At 44.7% G+C, this 16141-nt stretch overlaps 1 protein-coding gene across 2 annotated transcripts in view; it reads right to left on the reverse strand.

Annotated features, from left to right (window-relative positions):
• The window catches only part of LOC118087972 (meckelin-like), a 26886-nt gene continuing 10745 nt past the window's right edge, over positions 1-16141 (reverse strand). For both annotated transcript variants that reach the window (XM_060276049.2, XM_035121081.3), the window contains 14 exons: positions 15200-15256; positions 14711-14809; positions 14374-14472; positions 13842-13940; positions 12235-12337; positions 10603-10733; positions 8735-8875; positions 8078-8158; positions 6867-6983; positions 5913-6029; positions 5318-5413; positions 3384-3486; positions 2084-2226; positions 1-1458 (listed from right to left, as the gene is read on the reverse strand). In XM_060276049.2, the coding sequence (XP_060132032.2) occupies positions 1378-1458; positions 2084-2226; positions 3384-3486; positions 5318-5413; positions 5913-6029; positions 6867-6983; positions 8078-8158; positions 8735-8875; positions 10603-10733; positions 12235-12337; positions 13842-13940; positions 14374-14472; positions 14711-14809; positions 15200-15256 (1467 nt within the window). In that variant the 3' untranslated portion in view covers positions 1-1377. The remainder of the gene's footprint in view (positions 1459-2083; positions 2227-3383; positions 3487-5317; positions 5414-5912; positions 6030-6866; positions 6984-8077; positions 8159-8734; positions 8876-10602; positions 10734-12234; positions 12338-13841; positions 13941-14373; positions 14473-14710; positions 14810-15199; positions 15257-16141) is intronic.

A 16141-nucleotide genomic window follows, 5' to 3' on the forward strand; every position in this document is an offset into this window, starting at 1 on the left:
TTCACTTGTAAAGCTGATGCCAGCATTACATCATAATCTTTTTAATTTTTAAGAAAATGTACAACATCAATGCCCAGTAAACAAATGGTACGTGTGCCAGAGTGTTTGTAAGGGACTGTGATCAGATCCATGTGCACAAATCAGCTCATAAATCGTGAAATGCACTACAAACGTGATTTTAAAAACTCAATGTGTTGTTGGCATCCATCTATCTCAGGATACAATGGAGGAGTGTGCCTTTGAGGGTGAAGTCAAACCATTGGAAGGTTACACAGTCTGCTTTGGCTGTAGAGACTGATGTGGGAGAGAGATGTTTTGTTGCAGCCGGGACAACTCAATGTATTAAAACACTGAATTAATTGGAGGGGGGAAAGCTGAAGATATTCCTTGTCTGGGACACCATTTTAGACACTGCCCTTTAGACACAGAAGAGAATGGTGTTGTGTAAAACTGGGCACCTGTGATTGGCTGGTAGGAGGCGGCCTTTAGACTTGCCAGACATATGTGCTTAGAAGTGGCTCTCTCACACAATAGAACAGTACCTCTTCCAGTTGTGGCTAAACTTTTTCATGCCAAGGGCTACATCGACACATAGTCAATCCTTCAGGGGCTGCATGCCAGAATGTATGACTAAAGTGTAAAAGTCAATATACTTCTAATGCTACTAATAAGATGAAGAAGGAAAACACTGCAAAAACATTGCAGGGCGAATAAGAGAAAAACAACAACTGTTAGCCTCATATAATCAGAGCAAGGGATCCATGGGAGCAGTCATTTTTTAAAAAAATTGTTTTAAAATAATCAATGTTGGGTGTGTTGAGCCACAAAAAACTTATATGCAGCCCATGAGTCATGTTTAAGCCACTCTGCTGCAGTTCAACCACTACATTCTGTTCAGCAACTGACTGCAGAGCCCATGGTCTGTGATTGTTTTTGTTCTGTTGGAACACGCAGGAGCGCAGTATTGGTGTTTTGTTTTGCTTTGCTTTTTTTACCAATTCACACCCACTAGTGCTGACAATTTCAAGCCATGAAGTGCTAAGGCCCTTGTGTGCTGGGAAGCCATGCAACTTAAAATAGGTATGTGAAGATTTGCTGTCCCTTCATGGCTACTTTGGGAAAGATGCATGGCCAATGCTCAAAGGCTTCACATGCTTCACATGCTTCACATGCTGCTTCACATGCTTTGCACTGAACTTTGACAGCAAGAACAGATTTCCTGGGCAGAGTTCTGTAATTCATATGAAAGATGTGCACGCCACAGCTCTGGGGCTAAACAGATAAGGTGTCCTAAATGTTTCACTACATCTTCAATTAGGAGCTGCAACCCCACAGCCAGGGTATGTAGATTCAAGAATCACAGCTTGTTGTTCAGTTCTAGATTAGGAATTGCTTCTCCACCAAGGTTTTCTCAGCCAGGTTCCTCCTTCCAAGTGTGTTGCGAAGCATCTTCACAAACTGAAAGTCAAAGTGATGCAATAAAGACACATGTCTATTGTGAAGGTACCCAAACTGTGGCACATGGAGCACATTCAGGTGGCTTATGGTGTGTCTGTGGATTTTTGCTTAAAATGGGAGGCAACACACCCATCACATTAAACATGTCCTTGGTTTTCTCTTGCGTCTACTGCCTGACAATTCCATTCCATAACCCTCAGTTTTCACCCACTCTCACAATAAATAAAGGGGCAGAACCTTCAACTGCTTTCTCCATTCCAAGCATATTTTTAAGAGAGTAAAATTAACATCCCATCCTCTAAGGACAAAGCTGTAAATTTCGTATTCTCTCACTTTCTCCAAACTTTAGTTCTGCATCAATTGGCATTTTTTTCTTTTTAAGGCCTCATGAAAATCTGTCACCATTTTAGTGGGTATTTCTCCCAATATATGTATTCTTTTATGCATTGATTGGAGAAGTCCATCACTAAATTGGGAGAACTGTGAATTTCAAAGCATAGCAGCATTTCAGTTTGTGTATTGTTTTGCGAAGTGAGAATATGAAAATGTGAACTGACCTAAATCCCCACCCCAATCCCTACTCTTTAGAGATATGTCATGCACCTGGTGTCACAAAGCCATTTACCTTTTGCACAACAAAGGTCACAATTGTTGACAATACAAAATCCTGTGCTGCCAAATCCACAGCAGAGAAGACAAGGATTTCAAAGAGCAGCAGCACCAGTTCGTGACTGTAGAAAAGTGTTCTGCTAAATAACGCACGGTCATCTAGAGGAAGAGGAAAATAATATCTTTTTCAGATTTCCACCCTTTTTACTCTCACAGCAATTACTCCATTTCTGGGGAAAAATGCACCCTAAAATAAGGTCTGTATTGCCACATCCAGACCACACATTTGAAACATACAGTGGAGACTGGACCATTTGGGCAAATGGGTCACTGACCCACTAGGGTTGCCATATGTCCAGAATTTCCCCAATATAGCTGGGTTTCGGCCATGTAGATTTTGGTGGATTTTGACATTGTGTGTATGGATTTTCACTTTTTGAAATATGGCAACCCTATAACCCTTACTTACAGTCAGCCAGGGGGTGGCTCTGCCTGTCTTTTGCTCTGGCTCCACCTACTACTGGTCTTAACAGACACCAGCCATCATTTAAAGCACTTTTATGCCACTTTAACAGTCATGGAGAATCCTGGGAACTGTTATTTGCTAAGGGTGCTGACCTCAGAGAGCTACAATTTTAAACACCCTGAACAAACTACAGTTCCCAGGATTATCCATGATGGTTAAAGTGACGTAAGTGTGCCTTAAATGTATGGTGTGCATGTGATCTAAGCCTCTTTATAACCATAAGGTCTTGCAGGGTCCACTTTTGTTGTCCATCTGTTAGTCTCCATACCACAGGAAAATAATTTAAGAGTGTGTGAACATCAACAAATATCAAGGAGCAGTATCCTAAATGTGGGCACGTATCACAGACTGGTATAATGGTTAGTGACATACTTCAACCATCAATGGTACAGTAAATGGCACATATCCATTCCTTGCATTTGGGCTCATTCATCTCATTATGGAGTTCAACATCTCCCAGGATTGTTAAGAACTGGTACCGTAGGACCAGAAGACCAGGCTGAAATCCCCACTTAGACATGAATTTCAATGGATGACTTTGGGCACTCACTGTCTCTCACCCTAACCTTCCTCGCAGGGTTGTTCTGGGAATTAAATGAGGACAGGGAGAACCAACTATACTAACTTGAACTCCTTGGAGAAATCAGTGAGATATAAATGAAATAAACAATTAAATATATTGTTAAAGTACCACAATAATTCTCTAAATGTACAGTATGGTGTGGTTGTGAGCTAATAAAAGGCAATACCCAGTGCAAAACCAATTCCCACTGGTAAGTGTTTGGAATACCATTATAGAGAGTGGAAATGTCCCCTGGTTCCTGGAATTCCATGTCCATGATCCGCTCCAGGAAAAATTTGTCCTTCACCATGTAGTCCATATCTTTGTACCTCTAAAGGGTGGAGAGAGTGAAGAGACAAAAGAGTGAGGAGACAAAACATGTCAGTACAGGATGACTCACTTATAATTCATTTCCAGCACAGCTGGGCCTGCAAGATGATACTAAATGCACAAAAACGGGGGGGGGGGGCATTAACTAAGGGTACTTCCACATGGCAGTTTACTGTGGACTCAAGTGTTGCTGCTCAGGTAAAGAAGCTGTGGACTGCATCCACATGACATCACCATCAAAATGCTTTCCTATACAGGTATTATGTTACGAAAGCCCGGTGCCTGCCCCCTCTCTCTGCCAAGCAGTGGCCAGAGCGCATGGGATCACAGGCACCCACACAGGGTCTGTGCCCCTTTGGAGAACAGAAGACCGGCCGGGTGTCTCAACCCTCCGGTGCAGCCAGGAGACATCAACCTAGACTCTGAGGGCCTAGGTACACTGTTGCAGAATCCACATAGCTTGAGCGACCACAGAGAGCATGGGGCATGGGACGGAGCTTCAGAGCACTTCTCCCCCCCCCCCCGCCTCGCCGCGCACCTCCCGCATGAGACGGGGCTTCGGAGACCTTCTCTGAAACTCCATCCCATGCCGGTGCTGCGTGCCGAGGCGGCGGGGGGGGGGAGGAGCACTTCTTCCCCCCCCCCCGCCTCGCCTCGCACCTCCTGCATGAGACGGGGCTTCGGAGAAGGTCTCCGAAGCTCCGTCCCATGCGAGCGCAGAGAGGGAGGGAAGTCTGCGGCCCCGCCGCTCCTCTCACGGGCCAGGGAGCGTTGTGAGGAGGAGGTGGCGGCGGACAAAGATGGCGGCATCGGGCTCTGGGGACGCGGCGGCGGCTGCGGGAGCCGGACCGGGCTCCTCAAAGGCGCCCTTCCTCCCCCCCCCCATTCACCTCCACTGGCCTCCACACTCGCTTCCCCGACGCGCTGTCTGGCTGGGAATGGCAGTTGGAGGAGACAGGGGGGGAGGGCGTGTGTGTGTGTGTTCTAAGTCTCTGGTCCAATCCCTGTGTTCCTGGGCCACATGCGCAGTAGCCCAGGGACACACGGGACAACTTGGACGCAGGGACACTTGCATTTTATATGTATAGAAGATATCTCGGGAGAGAGAAAAACATGTCCTCTCCTTCTTCATCAGCACAGCAGAGCGAAAACAAAAGCAATATACAACGGAAGTGCACAGACATGTGACATACAACAGCTACACGTCTGAACCTTAAGGTGGAACTGAATTCCCAACAAGCATTTACCCTGGCAACCATCCAAATCTTCAGTCTCTGATCACACCTGGTGCAAGATGTTCCATTGTCTTGTTAATGACCCCCAATGGCTCTCTTAACAGCCCTGGTTTGGCCAGGCTACCCTCCTATTTAAGAAGACCTGATAGACCACCCAGGCAGTGGTCCAGCTCTACCTTCCTCATCTGAAGAAGTGTGCATGCATACGAAAGCTCATACCAATGACAAACTTAGTTGGTCTCTAAGGTGCTGCTGGAAGGAATTTTTTTATTTTGTTTCTTCCTCATCTGAGTTATCATTGGCTTGCTTGGAAGAAAGAGCGCCAATGAGTAAGCAAGCAGTGACATCTTCTGCTCCACCCTCACCATTGTCTGGGCCAGAATAAAAGGTGAGTGAGCAAGCCGATTGCAATGGTGGAAGAGCAGCTCCAAGAGGTTCTTGCCAGTGGTCCCTTGGTAGATGCCTGACTATGTTGGTCCTTGATGCCGGCCCCCATTATTTGCATATAAAGCAAAACACTCTGTGTAGAACAAACCATGGATACAAATTCCCAGTACAAGAAAGTTTAATAGTAGACAGAGGTAGCCAAAGACTCACATGTTCAAAAAAGGAGACCAGAAAGCGGTTCAAGGCAAAGTAGCCATTCAATCTCTGTTTGTGAAGGTCAGGTCGGATGTGGGCTCCTCTGGGAACCTGTCACAGAAAAAGTGCAGAGACTTTTAAAGTTTGTGCCAGTTACTTGGCATTCCCAATTGAAGAGGATTTTAAAAAATACATCTATTTGTTTTCGCTCAGATCTTGGCTTTGGCAGCAGGGATCTTGGCTCAATTTTCACCTGCTGTTCTGGAGCGCTGGCTTCCATGCACAGACAGAGTTTTCAATTAAAAGGTGGAGGGGAAAGCGGGAGGGTTGCCTGTAGCCTAGCAGGCTGCTGTTCCTTGAAGGAGCTCAATAAAAGAAAGCTCAACTAAGGTTAGCTTTTGATCAAGAAGTGAAAACAACAAAGTTCTGTGGCACCCTGAAGACTGTGGGGGAAATCCAAAGGCCAGACAAAGAGTCCCAGAGTCTGCATGTGGCCCCTGGGTCTGATAGTTCCACCCTCAAAGGCATCATCATTTCTAAGTAATATTTTACACAGCTGACCAATATCTCCGTCTAACAATTACTGAGAAAAAAGGATTAGGTACTGTACCTCCATGAAAGATAGAGTTATTCTGTCATAGAATGCTCGAGTCCTGTCAGTAAGAAGCACCTCAAATGTTTGCACATCAGAGTAGGCCTCCAGGCCTCTCAGAGCACAGAGGTTCTCCTGTGGAGAGAACCAATGGAAGGGGTGGAAAGAATAATAATTGGATAGTACAAAGAATAAATATCAGAGATCTGACATCAGAAATCTCTTCTGGAGAGGGAGGGAGAGACGTGCCAGCCAAGGCTCAAACCATATTGGGGTTCACATTCCTTTGACTAAGGGTGTGTTCACATTACCATCTTATTAAAGCACAGTGAAGTTGATCCCTGCCCCCTGCACATTTCACAGCTATTTACCCCCTAGTTGTTCACATCAACAGGGCTTCATTTATGTCAGATTTGTTTCTGTAGACATTAGGCAGAATTGACTGGGCAGGGGATGTGTTGACCCTCTGCCAAGATGTTCATACAAACATCTTAAGGACTAGGCCTAAAGCAGATTTGAAAAACAACTCATCTAGCATTTTATAACAAAGTACAGGGACGCAGGTGGCTGTGTTGGTCTAAACCACAGAGCCTAGGGCTCGCCGATCAGAAGGATGGTGGTTTGAATCCCCGCAACAGGGTGAGCTCCCGTTGCTCAGTCCCTGCTCCTGCTAACCTACCGGCAGCAGTTCGAAAGCATGTCAAAGTGCAAGTAGATAAATAGGTACCGCTACAGTGGGAAGGTAAATGGTGTTTCCATGTGCTGCTCTGGTTCACCAGGAGTGGCTTTGTCATGCTGGTCACATGATCTGGAAGCTGTCTGCGGACAAACGGCAGCTTCCTTGGCCAGTAAAGCGAGATGAGCGCCACAACCCCAGAGTCGTCCGCGACTGGACTTAATGGTCAGGGGTCCCTGACAAAGTAATTGTCAGAAAGAGAAAGGACAGGTGGATGGACCAGTAGACATTATTACCTCCTCCTTCCTGATATAGGTGAGCATGGTGTCCATGCCCACATCTGCCTGTCCATGGACACTTCTCCCATGGATGTAGAAACCATAACATCTGTGTGTCAAAATGAACACTGACACCTAGGAGAGGTAAATGAAACACACAACCATTTATCAAATGGGCAAATACAGTTTCAGAACATGTTTGAACATGATTGTAATCAAAGCTTGTTTACAGATTAACAATGACACAATTAAGTCTCTACTCCAGAGCAATTCAACCACACCCAATGTATCCGGGCCTTTTGGGGGTGGGTGTCCTAGCTAAGGAATGTCCTCTCCCCAAGCAGACTCACCTGGCACATTCACTAAATGCCTGATGAAGACTTTTAAAAATGACCACTCAGTCATTTTAGTATGGTTTTAATTTACCAGTGATCAGATGGCTTTCATACTGAATGCATTTCATCTGCTGATTTTACCTGGTGTTGGTTTTTACTTTGCCCCAGTGCTTTAATGTTGTTGTTTTCAGAATTTTAAAATTTTAAAATTTGTTTTCCTATTATTACTACTACAACAGCAGCTTTGGAAATTTTATTCAAATTGAACAGCAGATTGTAAATACACTGAATAAACTAATCAGTTATGAGTCACTAGAAGGCCTATATACATAATTTGTTCTGATAATACCCTGCTTGCCCATCTTGGAGCAGGATAGCGAACAAACTGGTGCTGTGGTGACTTTGGCTAATGGCACATGGCTAAACTTTTATCTCTATGCAGCTCAGCCAATTGCTGCTCTGCACTGTTTTGTTATTGATTTGTCTTTTTGATTGTAATTTTCATATTATTTATTTATTACGTTTGTATGGTTCTCTTCCCCTGACATTTTATCCTCACAACAACCCTGTGAGGTAGGTTAGGTTGAGAGATGGTGACTAGCCCAAGGTCACCCAGTGAGCTTCATGGCCAAGTGAGGATTTGAACCCTGGTCTCCCAGGTCCTCTTCTAACCACTATGCCACATGGGCTCTCATATCATTCAAATAATAAAATAATAAATTTTTATTATTTTAATGGTGTATTATTTAAATTTGTGATATTTTTGTAATCCACACTGGGACCATTTGGTGAAGGAATATAGTCAATAAGCACATGAACATAAACTGCTTAGCAGTTTGAATGATTAAGCGGTACCGTATAGAAATTCTGTTAAATAAATATAATTTGACTCACATTGCTCAGGGAACAAAGATCAACAAACTGGTGAATCTTGTCCTCAACAAACCGTTCATATAACCCAACAGAAAACAGCACCTGTTAAAAAAAAGCTGTGATTATGGTACCAGTAGGCAAGAGCACACAGTAGGTTCCTCAGCAGCAGCAATACTCAAAAGGTGCCCCATTTTACAGGAGGGGTTCAAGCGCATACTGGAACTTACCGTAGATTTGCACAATTAAAGTGCTCTGTTAAGCTGCCTCTCTCATTCTTGTGTTATGCCATGCTCCCCATGGCAACCATTTTGTGTTTTGCCACAACCTCTCCATGGCAGCCATTTTGTGACTGACACCCCAAGCCAGCAGCACTCTTTCAAAATCCAAAATGTATCCACTAGTCCGAAAGGTTGGCAACCTTGGCCTTATTTCTTAATATAGCAAATGAGGTCTTTGAGAGTGTCCCACAACATGCACACAATAACATTGCTCACTTCTGTTGTCATGTTGCCTACCTAAGCACCTTTCAAAAATGGTTAGCTATTGCTCTTGATTTTGCATTTGTTACATTTTTCACACTAGCACTAAAGAAAGGAGATGTGCTTCAAATACGGTATGTTTTAAAGCTATAGTGTGTACGCAGCTTTAATTAAACCAAACTCAAGAGAGAAAGATCACCTGTACAATCCCCACTGCCAGCCAAACAGAAGCAGCAATCCCAAACCGAAGAATTGGGCTCCAAGGAGCATGATAGGCATTTGGTCCCAGGTGCAGATTCACATTCAGGTCTCTTGATGTGAGGTTCTTAAGCCCCACCACCTAGAAATTGAAAGAAGCCTGTTTGGTCCCCACTTCAACAGAACATAGTAGGATTTGGGCCTAAGTCTCTTCTCAACCTCACTGGGTAGGCCCTGGGGTATGGCTCCCCCACCCCCCATAAAACTGGATTGACTACATAGTCATAAGAGTTGAGAGAGCTGCTGAGTCAACCACACTAATCTGGAGAATTAAGAAGCTTTAGAAATGCCCAATTTATAAATTACATGAAGACACTGTAAGGTCATGGGTTAGACCCAGGGCTTATTTTATTTTCCTTTCTTTAAATATTTCTAAACTGCACTGTCATATTAAAAACACTGCAAGGTCTTATAAAAACTAGAAGTACAGTAATTATTTTAAATTGTCTTTTACTGTGTCAAACACTTCAGTAAAAACTGGTTGGCAAAGGGTGATGTGGTGTTGGCCAATAGCTTAAACATCTTTAAAAAGGGGATCAGACAAATTAATGTAGGCAGAAGGGCCTACCAAGGATTATTAGTCATGATTGCCCTATGTGGTGTAATGTTGGAAAATGTCGATCACTTCTCCTACCTAGGCAGTTATCTTTCCACAAGGGCCAACACTGATGCCGAAATCCAGCATCACCTGAGCTCTGCGAGCGCGTCTTTCTCTCGATTGAAGTGCAGAGTGTTTGAGGACTGGGATATTCGCAGGGAAACCAAAATGCTTGTTTACAAAGCTATTGTACTACCAACCTTACTATATGCCTGTGAAACATGGACCACTTACAAATGCCATCTCCAACTTCTTGAAAGATTCCATCAACGGTGTCTCCGAAAAATCTTACACATCACTTGGGAAGACAGGCAAACTATTATCAGTGTACTGGATGAAGCAAAGATCACCAGTGTTGACGCAATGATTCTTCAACATCAACTTTGTTGGACTGGTCATGTTGTGCAGATGCCTAATTATCGTCTTCCAAAGCAACTACTCTATTCCAAACTTAAAAATGGAAAGTGTAATGTTGGTGGTCAACAAAAGAGATTTAAAGACTGTCTCAAGGCAAATCTAAAAATATGTAGTATAAACACCAACAACTGGGAAACACTGGCCTGCGAGCGCTCCAGTTGGAGAACAGCCTTCACCAAAGGTGTCATGGACTTTGAAGATACTCGAACTCAGAACGCAAGGCAGAAACGTGCTAAGAGGAAGGCACGCTTGGCAAATCCACACTGTGATCAACTCCCGCCCGGGAACCAATGTCCCCACTGTGGAAGGACACGTGGGTCCAGAATTGGCCTCCACAGTCACTTACGGACTCACTGTTAAAACCATGTTTATGGAAGACAATCTTACTCGGCGACACGTGATCACCAAAGAAGAAAGAAGAAGATGATGGCAACCTCCATGTCCTGCCTGCTAGCTTCCTCTTCCATTAGTCTCAGTGTTGCCCTTGTGGAATTTAGCATGTTACCTCTGCCTGTCCTGGCTCTGGCTCCACTTACTGCTCATCTCCCTGCCTTCTACCCTACCAGTCCAAATGGGCACTTCCTCTCCTCCTGCCTCTGAGCTGGCCCTTAGAAAATCTGACTGTCTTCCAAGTTTGGCAGAAGTTTTTGCACCCCTGATGATCTGTGCAGAAGGTTGTGCCCGCTGTGGTCCTAAGTATATTATATCAGTGACCTTGAGAAAGAGGAAAGTTATCAGTTGCAGAGCACAGAGACTGCACAGCAGATACTTTCTTTCCTTAATCTCTCTCTCACCTCCAGTAGCAGCAAGACGGCAAACAACTGGAGTGAAGGGTTCACTTTTCTGTGGGTTTGGATCTCGTTCCATTCATTAGCTATCAGAAAAGTTCTCCAGGCGCTCACAGAGGAAGTAGCCTTCTGATATCCTGAAGCAGGGGAGGGAGGTTAAAACACACATACAATGAAGCTGAAACAATTGGCTTTATTTGAAGACTCCACACGAGCTTATCGGATTTTTGGCAAAGTGCAAAGCTCAACGCCCCTGGGTTTCCTTGAGCCCTTGCTTATGTTAATTTACCTCTCCTGATATGAAATCGTTACAATCTGAAGCAAGCTTGCTTCCTGGAACAGGCTCCTGCTGATTTCCCAGAAGAACCGAGGGCCTCAAAGTGATTTGCCAACACTAATTAAACAAGCAAGTATCACAGAACAGCTGTGCGAATGTGCTGTAGGTAACATTGCCCTCATTTTCCGGGGAGTCAAAGCTTTAGATCTTCAAGAACATCCTCTGGTAGCAAGCACACAGTGTCAAACGTTCCATGCTCCATCCCACAAAATGCTAGGAAGCCCCATGGCCACCCCTTTTTGCCTGAATACAATGGTAGGTGGCAGAATGAAAGGGCATGTGAAGGGATGCAACATAAGATGGGGTTTGCTTCTGGCTGTGTTTTAAACTAAAATGGCTGAGCACGACCCTGGAACTAGAAGCAGTCACAGGAGACTGGGAGGGAAAGCCATCGGATGATTCTTCCTAGCTAATCAGAGATTTGTAGATGGAGCACTGATTGGCATGCTGCCGTAGTAGCTATCTTCCTTGGCTAGCCCTAGATCATGGGTAGCCAATGAGGTGCTCTCCAAATGGAACCACCCCTACACAAACATCCTCAACCTTTCTAGAGCCAGTACTGCAAACAAGTCTTACCCGTCAAATGAGGCAGAGCTCTCTTAAGCGCTCTGCCTTGCTTACATGGCTCTAGGAGGCTATTGAGAGATCTCTCAAGGCGCCCGACTTCCCGCGAGATCTCCAAGAGCCCAGTGAACAAGGCAGGCAGCTTAAGAGCTCTTTCCACACCAGTAAAACCCTGCACAAAAAGGCTTTTAAGCTCTCCGCCCCCTGTATGTTTAATTTGTGTGATTTCAGCTGGCTGGCCACCAAGTGCATAAAGCCAAAACCATACAAGTTAAACATATGCAAGATGTGAGTTGACTGTACAACCATGTCTGGAGAGCACCACTTTGTCTATACATGCCCTGCACAGAGATGGAATGGAGAAAGTGGGCAGAGACAAGTTTTGTACCCTCACTCCTAACATGACAATGAAGTTGAATGTTGGAGGATTCAGAACAGACAAAATAAAGTACCGGTACTTCTTCACACAGCGTATAGTTTAACTGTGGAATCCACTCCCACAGGAGGCACTGATGGCCACAAACGTGGGTGGCTATTAAAAATGGATTAGACAAATGTACAGTATGGAGGAAAAGGCTATCAATGGCTACTAGCCACGATTAGCTATGTTCTGCTTCCATGGTTGGGTGCTTTCTTTTGTCTACTTTGGAATTTCAAACATTCAGTTGCTGCCTTCAAATCACTGCCTTCTTACCGCCCTATACACAACCTATCAGAAAACGAAGGCAAACTTTTACCCATAGATGTTTTTGCCGTTCCTCTCTCCTTTGGCTTCTCCCAGTCTATCAGGAAGATGGAAACTGTTAACTGGGTTATCAGAATATGTATGAGGTCCAAGCTCTGGAACAAAATCATCCACAGAGGGTTATTTCTCAGTGATGCAAATATAGGTTGTCCAGAGGTTTAGAGTGTGACATTCCCAATAGCAGCTCTCAGACCACTGGCCCCAGTGCCTTAGGCAGAGGCGTACTCCAAGCCTGAATGCCAACGGTCCTTTAAATTCAGTACCCTATGGCAGGGTTTACAGCAGAATCAGACCTTTGTATCTGGCCCTTGGAACTCTCCCCAGAGTGTCTCCTAAAAACGTACCCCTCAAGTGTCAAAGGCCACGGTAAAGAGGTGCCTCTATACCCTGGAAACACGTGGCCCTCCATATGCTGTTGGGCTAAACCTCCCACTATGCCCAGCCTGCATGGCCAATGGTCCGGAAGGATGGGAGTTGTAGTCCAGTAACATTTGGAGTGAGTCAGGTTTCCCTACTCAAAATTACAACAAAATCTAAACACTAACATGGTATATACCGTGTTTTTCCATGTATAACACGCCCCCATGTATTAGACGACCCCAATTTTGGGGGGCCGCAACAACAACAAAAATGGGGGGAGATTGTCCAAAGTTGTTGAGCTTTTTTGGGAAGCGGGCACAGCCGCCAATCGTTCTACAGCCTGCCCGCAAATGCAAATCGCATGCATCAATGCGGCAAACAATCGTCTGCACACTCGCCGAAAAAAACCCAACAGCACACTCAACACAACCACAGCCGATTGCACGCACGCCTCGACGCTACTGTTAATAGCCCACCCAATTGTCAAAGCCACAGTCAATCATCAGCATGCCTTGCCACAGCAACCTATCACACGCACAATCACCACAGATAATCTCCTGGCTACTGCCACCAGTCGCTAGTCCCCACTCTGATATCCGTGTATAAAACAACCCACAATTTTAGCTGATTATTTCTAAGGAAAATATATTGCCTTAAGCACAGAAAGATATGGTATTTGCAAGTGAGCTACAGACATCTTTTGGAAAAAAAAGCATTAAGTGAAATAACAATAATAATATTGCAGGACTAGATGACTCTTGGGGTCCCTTCCAACTCGACCATTCTATAAATAAGCAGCAGTGGCAGAATGAAAACAACAGCAGCCTCAATTAAGAGGCTGGGGTAATTAAAAACTGCTGTTACCCAGCACCTAAGGTTTGTTTTCTTTTGAAACCTATCAATTTTTACCTGCTAGCAAAAGACTCACAGAGGTACAATTCCCAGGACCACTTGGAGGAAAGTGATGCCAGTTGAACTAAATAAGGTCTACAGCCTAGACATGCTCTCCAGGGAGCTGTGCCAGTCTGTCTCAGTCTTGCTAAAGCATCTGATGTTCTTCAAGTCCCTTGAATTACAGAGCAGCATGATATTTCCATCCAGGTTAGGGCAGCCCAAACAACCTTTCCCGTCAGTGTTTTTCGTTGTGGTTACATATGCCATCTTTTAAAACTTTGACATTTCTCTGTGAGATGCAATGCCAGAGACATCTCAAACATCCAGCTCTCCCAATGTTCTTACCTTTAACACAAGAGCAGACAACACGTAGATGATAAAGTTGGTCTCTATTTGGCTCCCAGCAGTGGGAAGTGTCCTCTCAACTGCAGAAAATTGCTGACCCTGGGGAGAAGGACTGGAAATGAGGATGGAACAGAAAAGGCCTTTACGTACTGACAATTCTTCAGAGCTTAGAACTCATTATCGCTTTGTAATTAAGTAAAGGCTGTTCCAACACAGAACCTGCAACCTCATTAGGGGCACAAACTGAGAACCAAATTCAGTGGCAAAGTGCATGCTTTGCATACCAAAAGGCCCCCAGACCAATCCCTGCCATCGCCTGTAAGGCTGGGAGAGACTGGGGAACTGCTGAAAGCCAATCTTGATAGTATTGAGCCGCTAGATGGACCAGCATAGGCATAGCCAGGATTTTTGCTGGGGGAGGGGGCAGCTATGCCCATGTGGACCAGTAGTCTGACTCTTTAAAAGGTAGCCTCCTATGTTTCAAGTACACTGGCTATTCCTTATTTGGCTGGAAAGAACACAGGAAACTTACCTTGAAAACTATGAGCCAATAAATGCCAATTCCAAGGCTGACCATGAAAAAGACATTTGCTAGAGATCCGCTGAAGTTGGCAAAGAATTTCACTATGACCTGCAGGAAAATATTTTTTTTTTCCAAGAGAGAAGAAAATATTGAAGGGAGAGACTGCACTGCAAATGGAGCAAAATGGAACCTGCACTATCATCTGTAGCCAGGTTTCTGCTAGCAAAGTTTAAACAGGCAGAAAAATACCTGCCATGTCTGCCCAACAAAGGAAGAGGAAATCGAGCAACACACCATTCTTGGGACTGCAAGAATTTCCAGCAGCTCACCCAGAAGGAAAACTTACCATGAAGCTTATGTTTGGAAGTCGAGATCGCCGGGTCCAAGTGCTGGTCTCCAGCAAGGCATAGATGATTGCAAGGAATCCCAGGGCTCCAAATGCAATCTGTCAAGAGAGAGGGCAGGGATGGAGGACAGAAGCAGGTGTGTCATCCATAGGGATGAGTGAACCAGTATTGTTTTGGGTTTTTTCTGTCTCTTATTTTTCCATTCTTCAGTTATCCTATCCACATTTGTTTGCAAATTCTTTCTTTTTTTAAGTGCTCAATAAAATGCACCACCATTTTAGTGTGAATTTCTCCAAATATACACATTTTTGCTAAGCACTTTTTCCTAATATAATGCAATTTTTGTATGTTATTTTCACTAGTCTGTCTGTGGGCCCATGAAAGCTTAAGCCACCCTAAACTATGAGTCTGCATACCAAACCCAGGAAGAGAGTCTTAAAGACTAAAGACAGCTACCGTTCTGGAATCCTGCCATGAGAGTTACTCACATCTGTAGCTTGCTGAGCCGTTCCAGGATCCTGAATATAAGATACTGAAAATGACACCTGAAAAGAAATAGCACAACAGAGAAGTAATAATAGGAAGAAATCAGTTAGCTACAGGCTGACGTCATTATTGTCAGAAGCTTTGGAAAACATTGTGCAAAGTTTGGGTAAGCTGACAGAAGGCATAATCTGAATTGCTTTGGGATCTTCACACTCTTGAAACCCTGGAAGTTCTTGTAACCCATTTAGAAATGTTATTAAGCAACCTGTCTGATTCTGCATGCATTTTTCTTTTTGCAACATGCATGTGAGAACTGTGTGGAGTGCTACTGTTCAGGGTTCCAGCCAGCAAGGCCCTTGCCCTGGATACTCCATTCCATTTCCCCATCCCAGTTTTCTTTCCCCTTGCCCCCAACAGCCAATCACAATTCCATGTCCCCGGAGCGTGCCCAGTTTTTCATTGGACTGTTAACTTTTTGGGGTCATCCCTCTTAAGCATTCCTCCCTCTCCCCCACCACCCCAACAAGCTTAAAGTTCTTCTAAGCCTGCTAATACCTCTGGCTTGAGCATGAATGGTGCCATTTTGGCTAGGGAAGTATCCACACTCAGCATTAGTATATTTATACAGGATTTTTCTCTTCTGCATATGCAAGCAACAGCATCCCTGGCATGCTACGTTAACAGAAATAATGGCGGGCTCATTTCTCAGTAACTTTGTCCGTCAGTGTTTCCCCTTGTTCAGCAAACCACACTGTCAGAGACAGCATTTCTCTCCTCTTGCTGAAAACCCATCACACCAAGTAAATCAATGAGACTGCAGAGTCGAAGCCAAGTAGCAAAGGGAATCCTCCTGTGCTGTGCATAACCAACTTGAGTTGTAGGGGAACAGCAGAGGGTGCAAAAAGGAGTGAGAGCACTGATTGAAGACGGGCAGGCAGGCAAGG

This window comes from Zootoca vivipara, chromosome 6 (genome assembly GCF_965207765.1).
Source record: "Zootoca vivipara chromosome 6, rZooViv2.hap1.1, whole genome shotgun sequence".
Taxonomy (NCBI): Eukaryota; Metazoa; Chordata; class Lepidosauria; order Squamata; family Lacertidae; genus Zootoca; species Zootoca vivipara.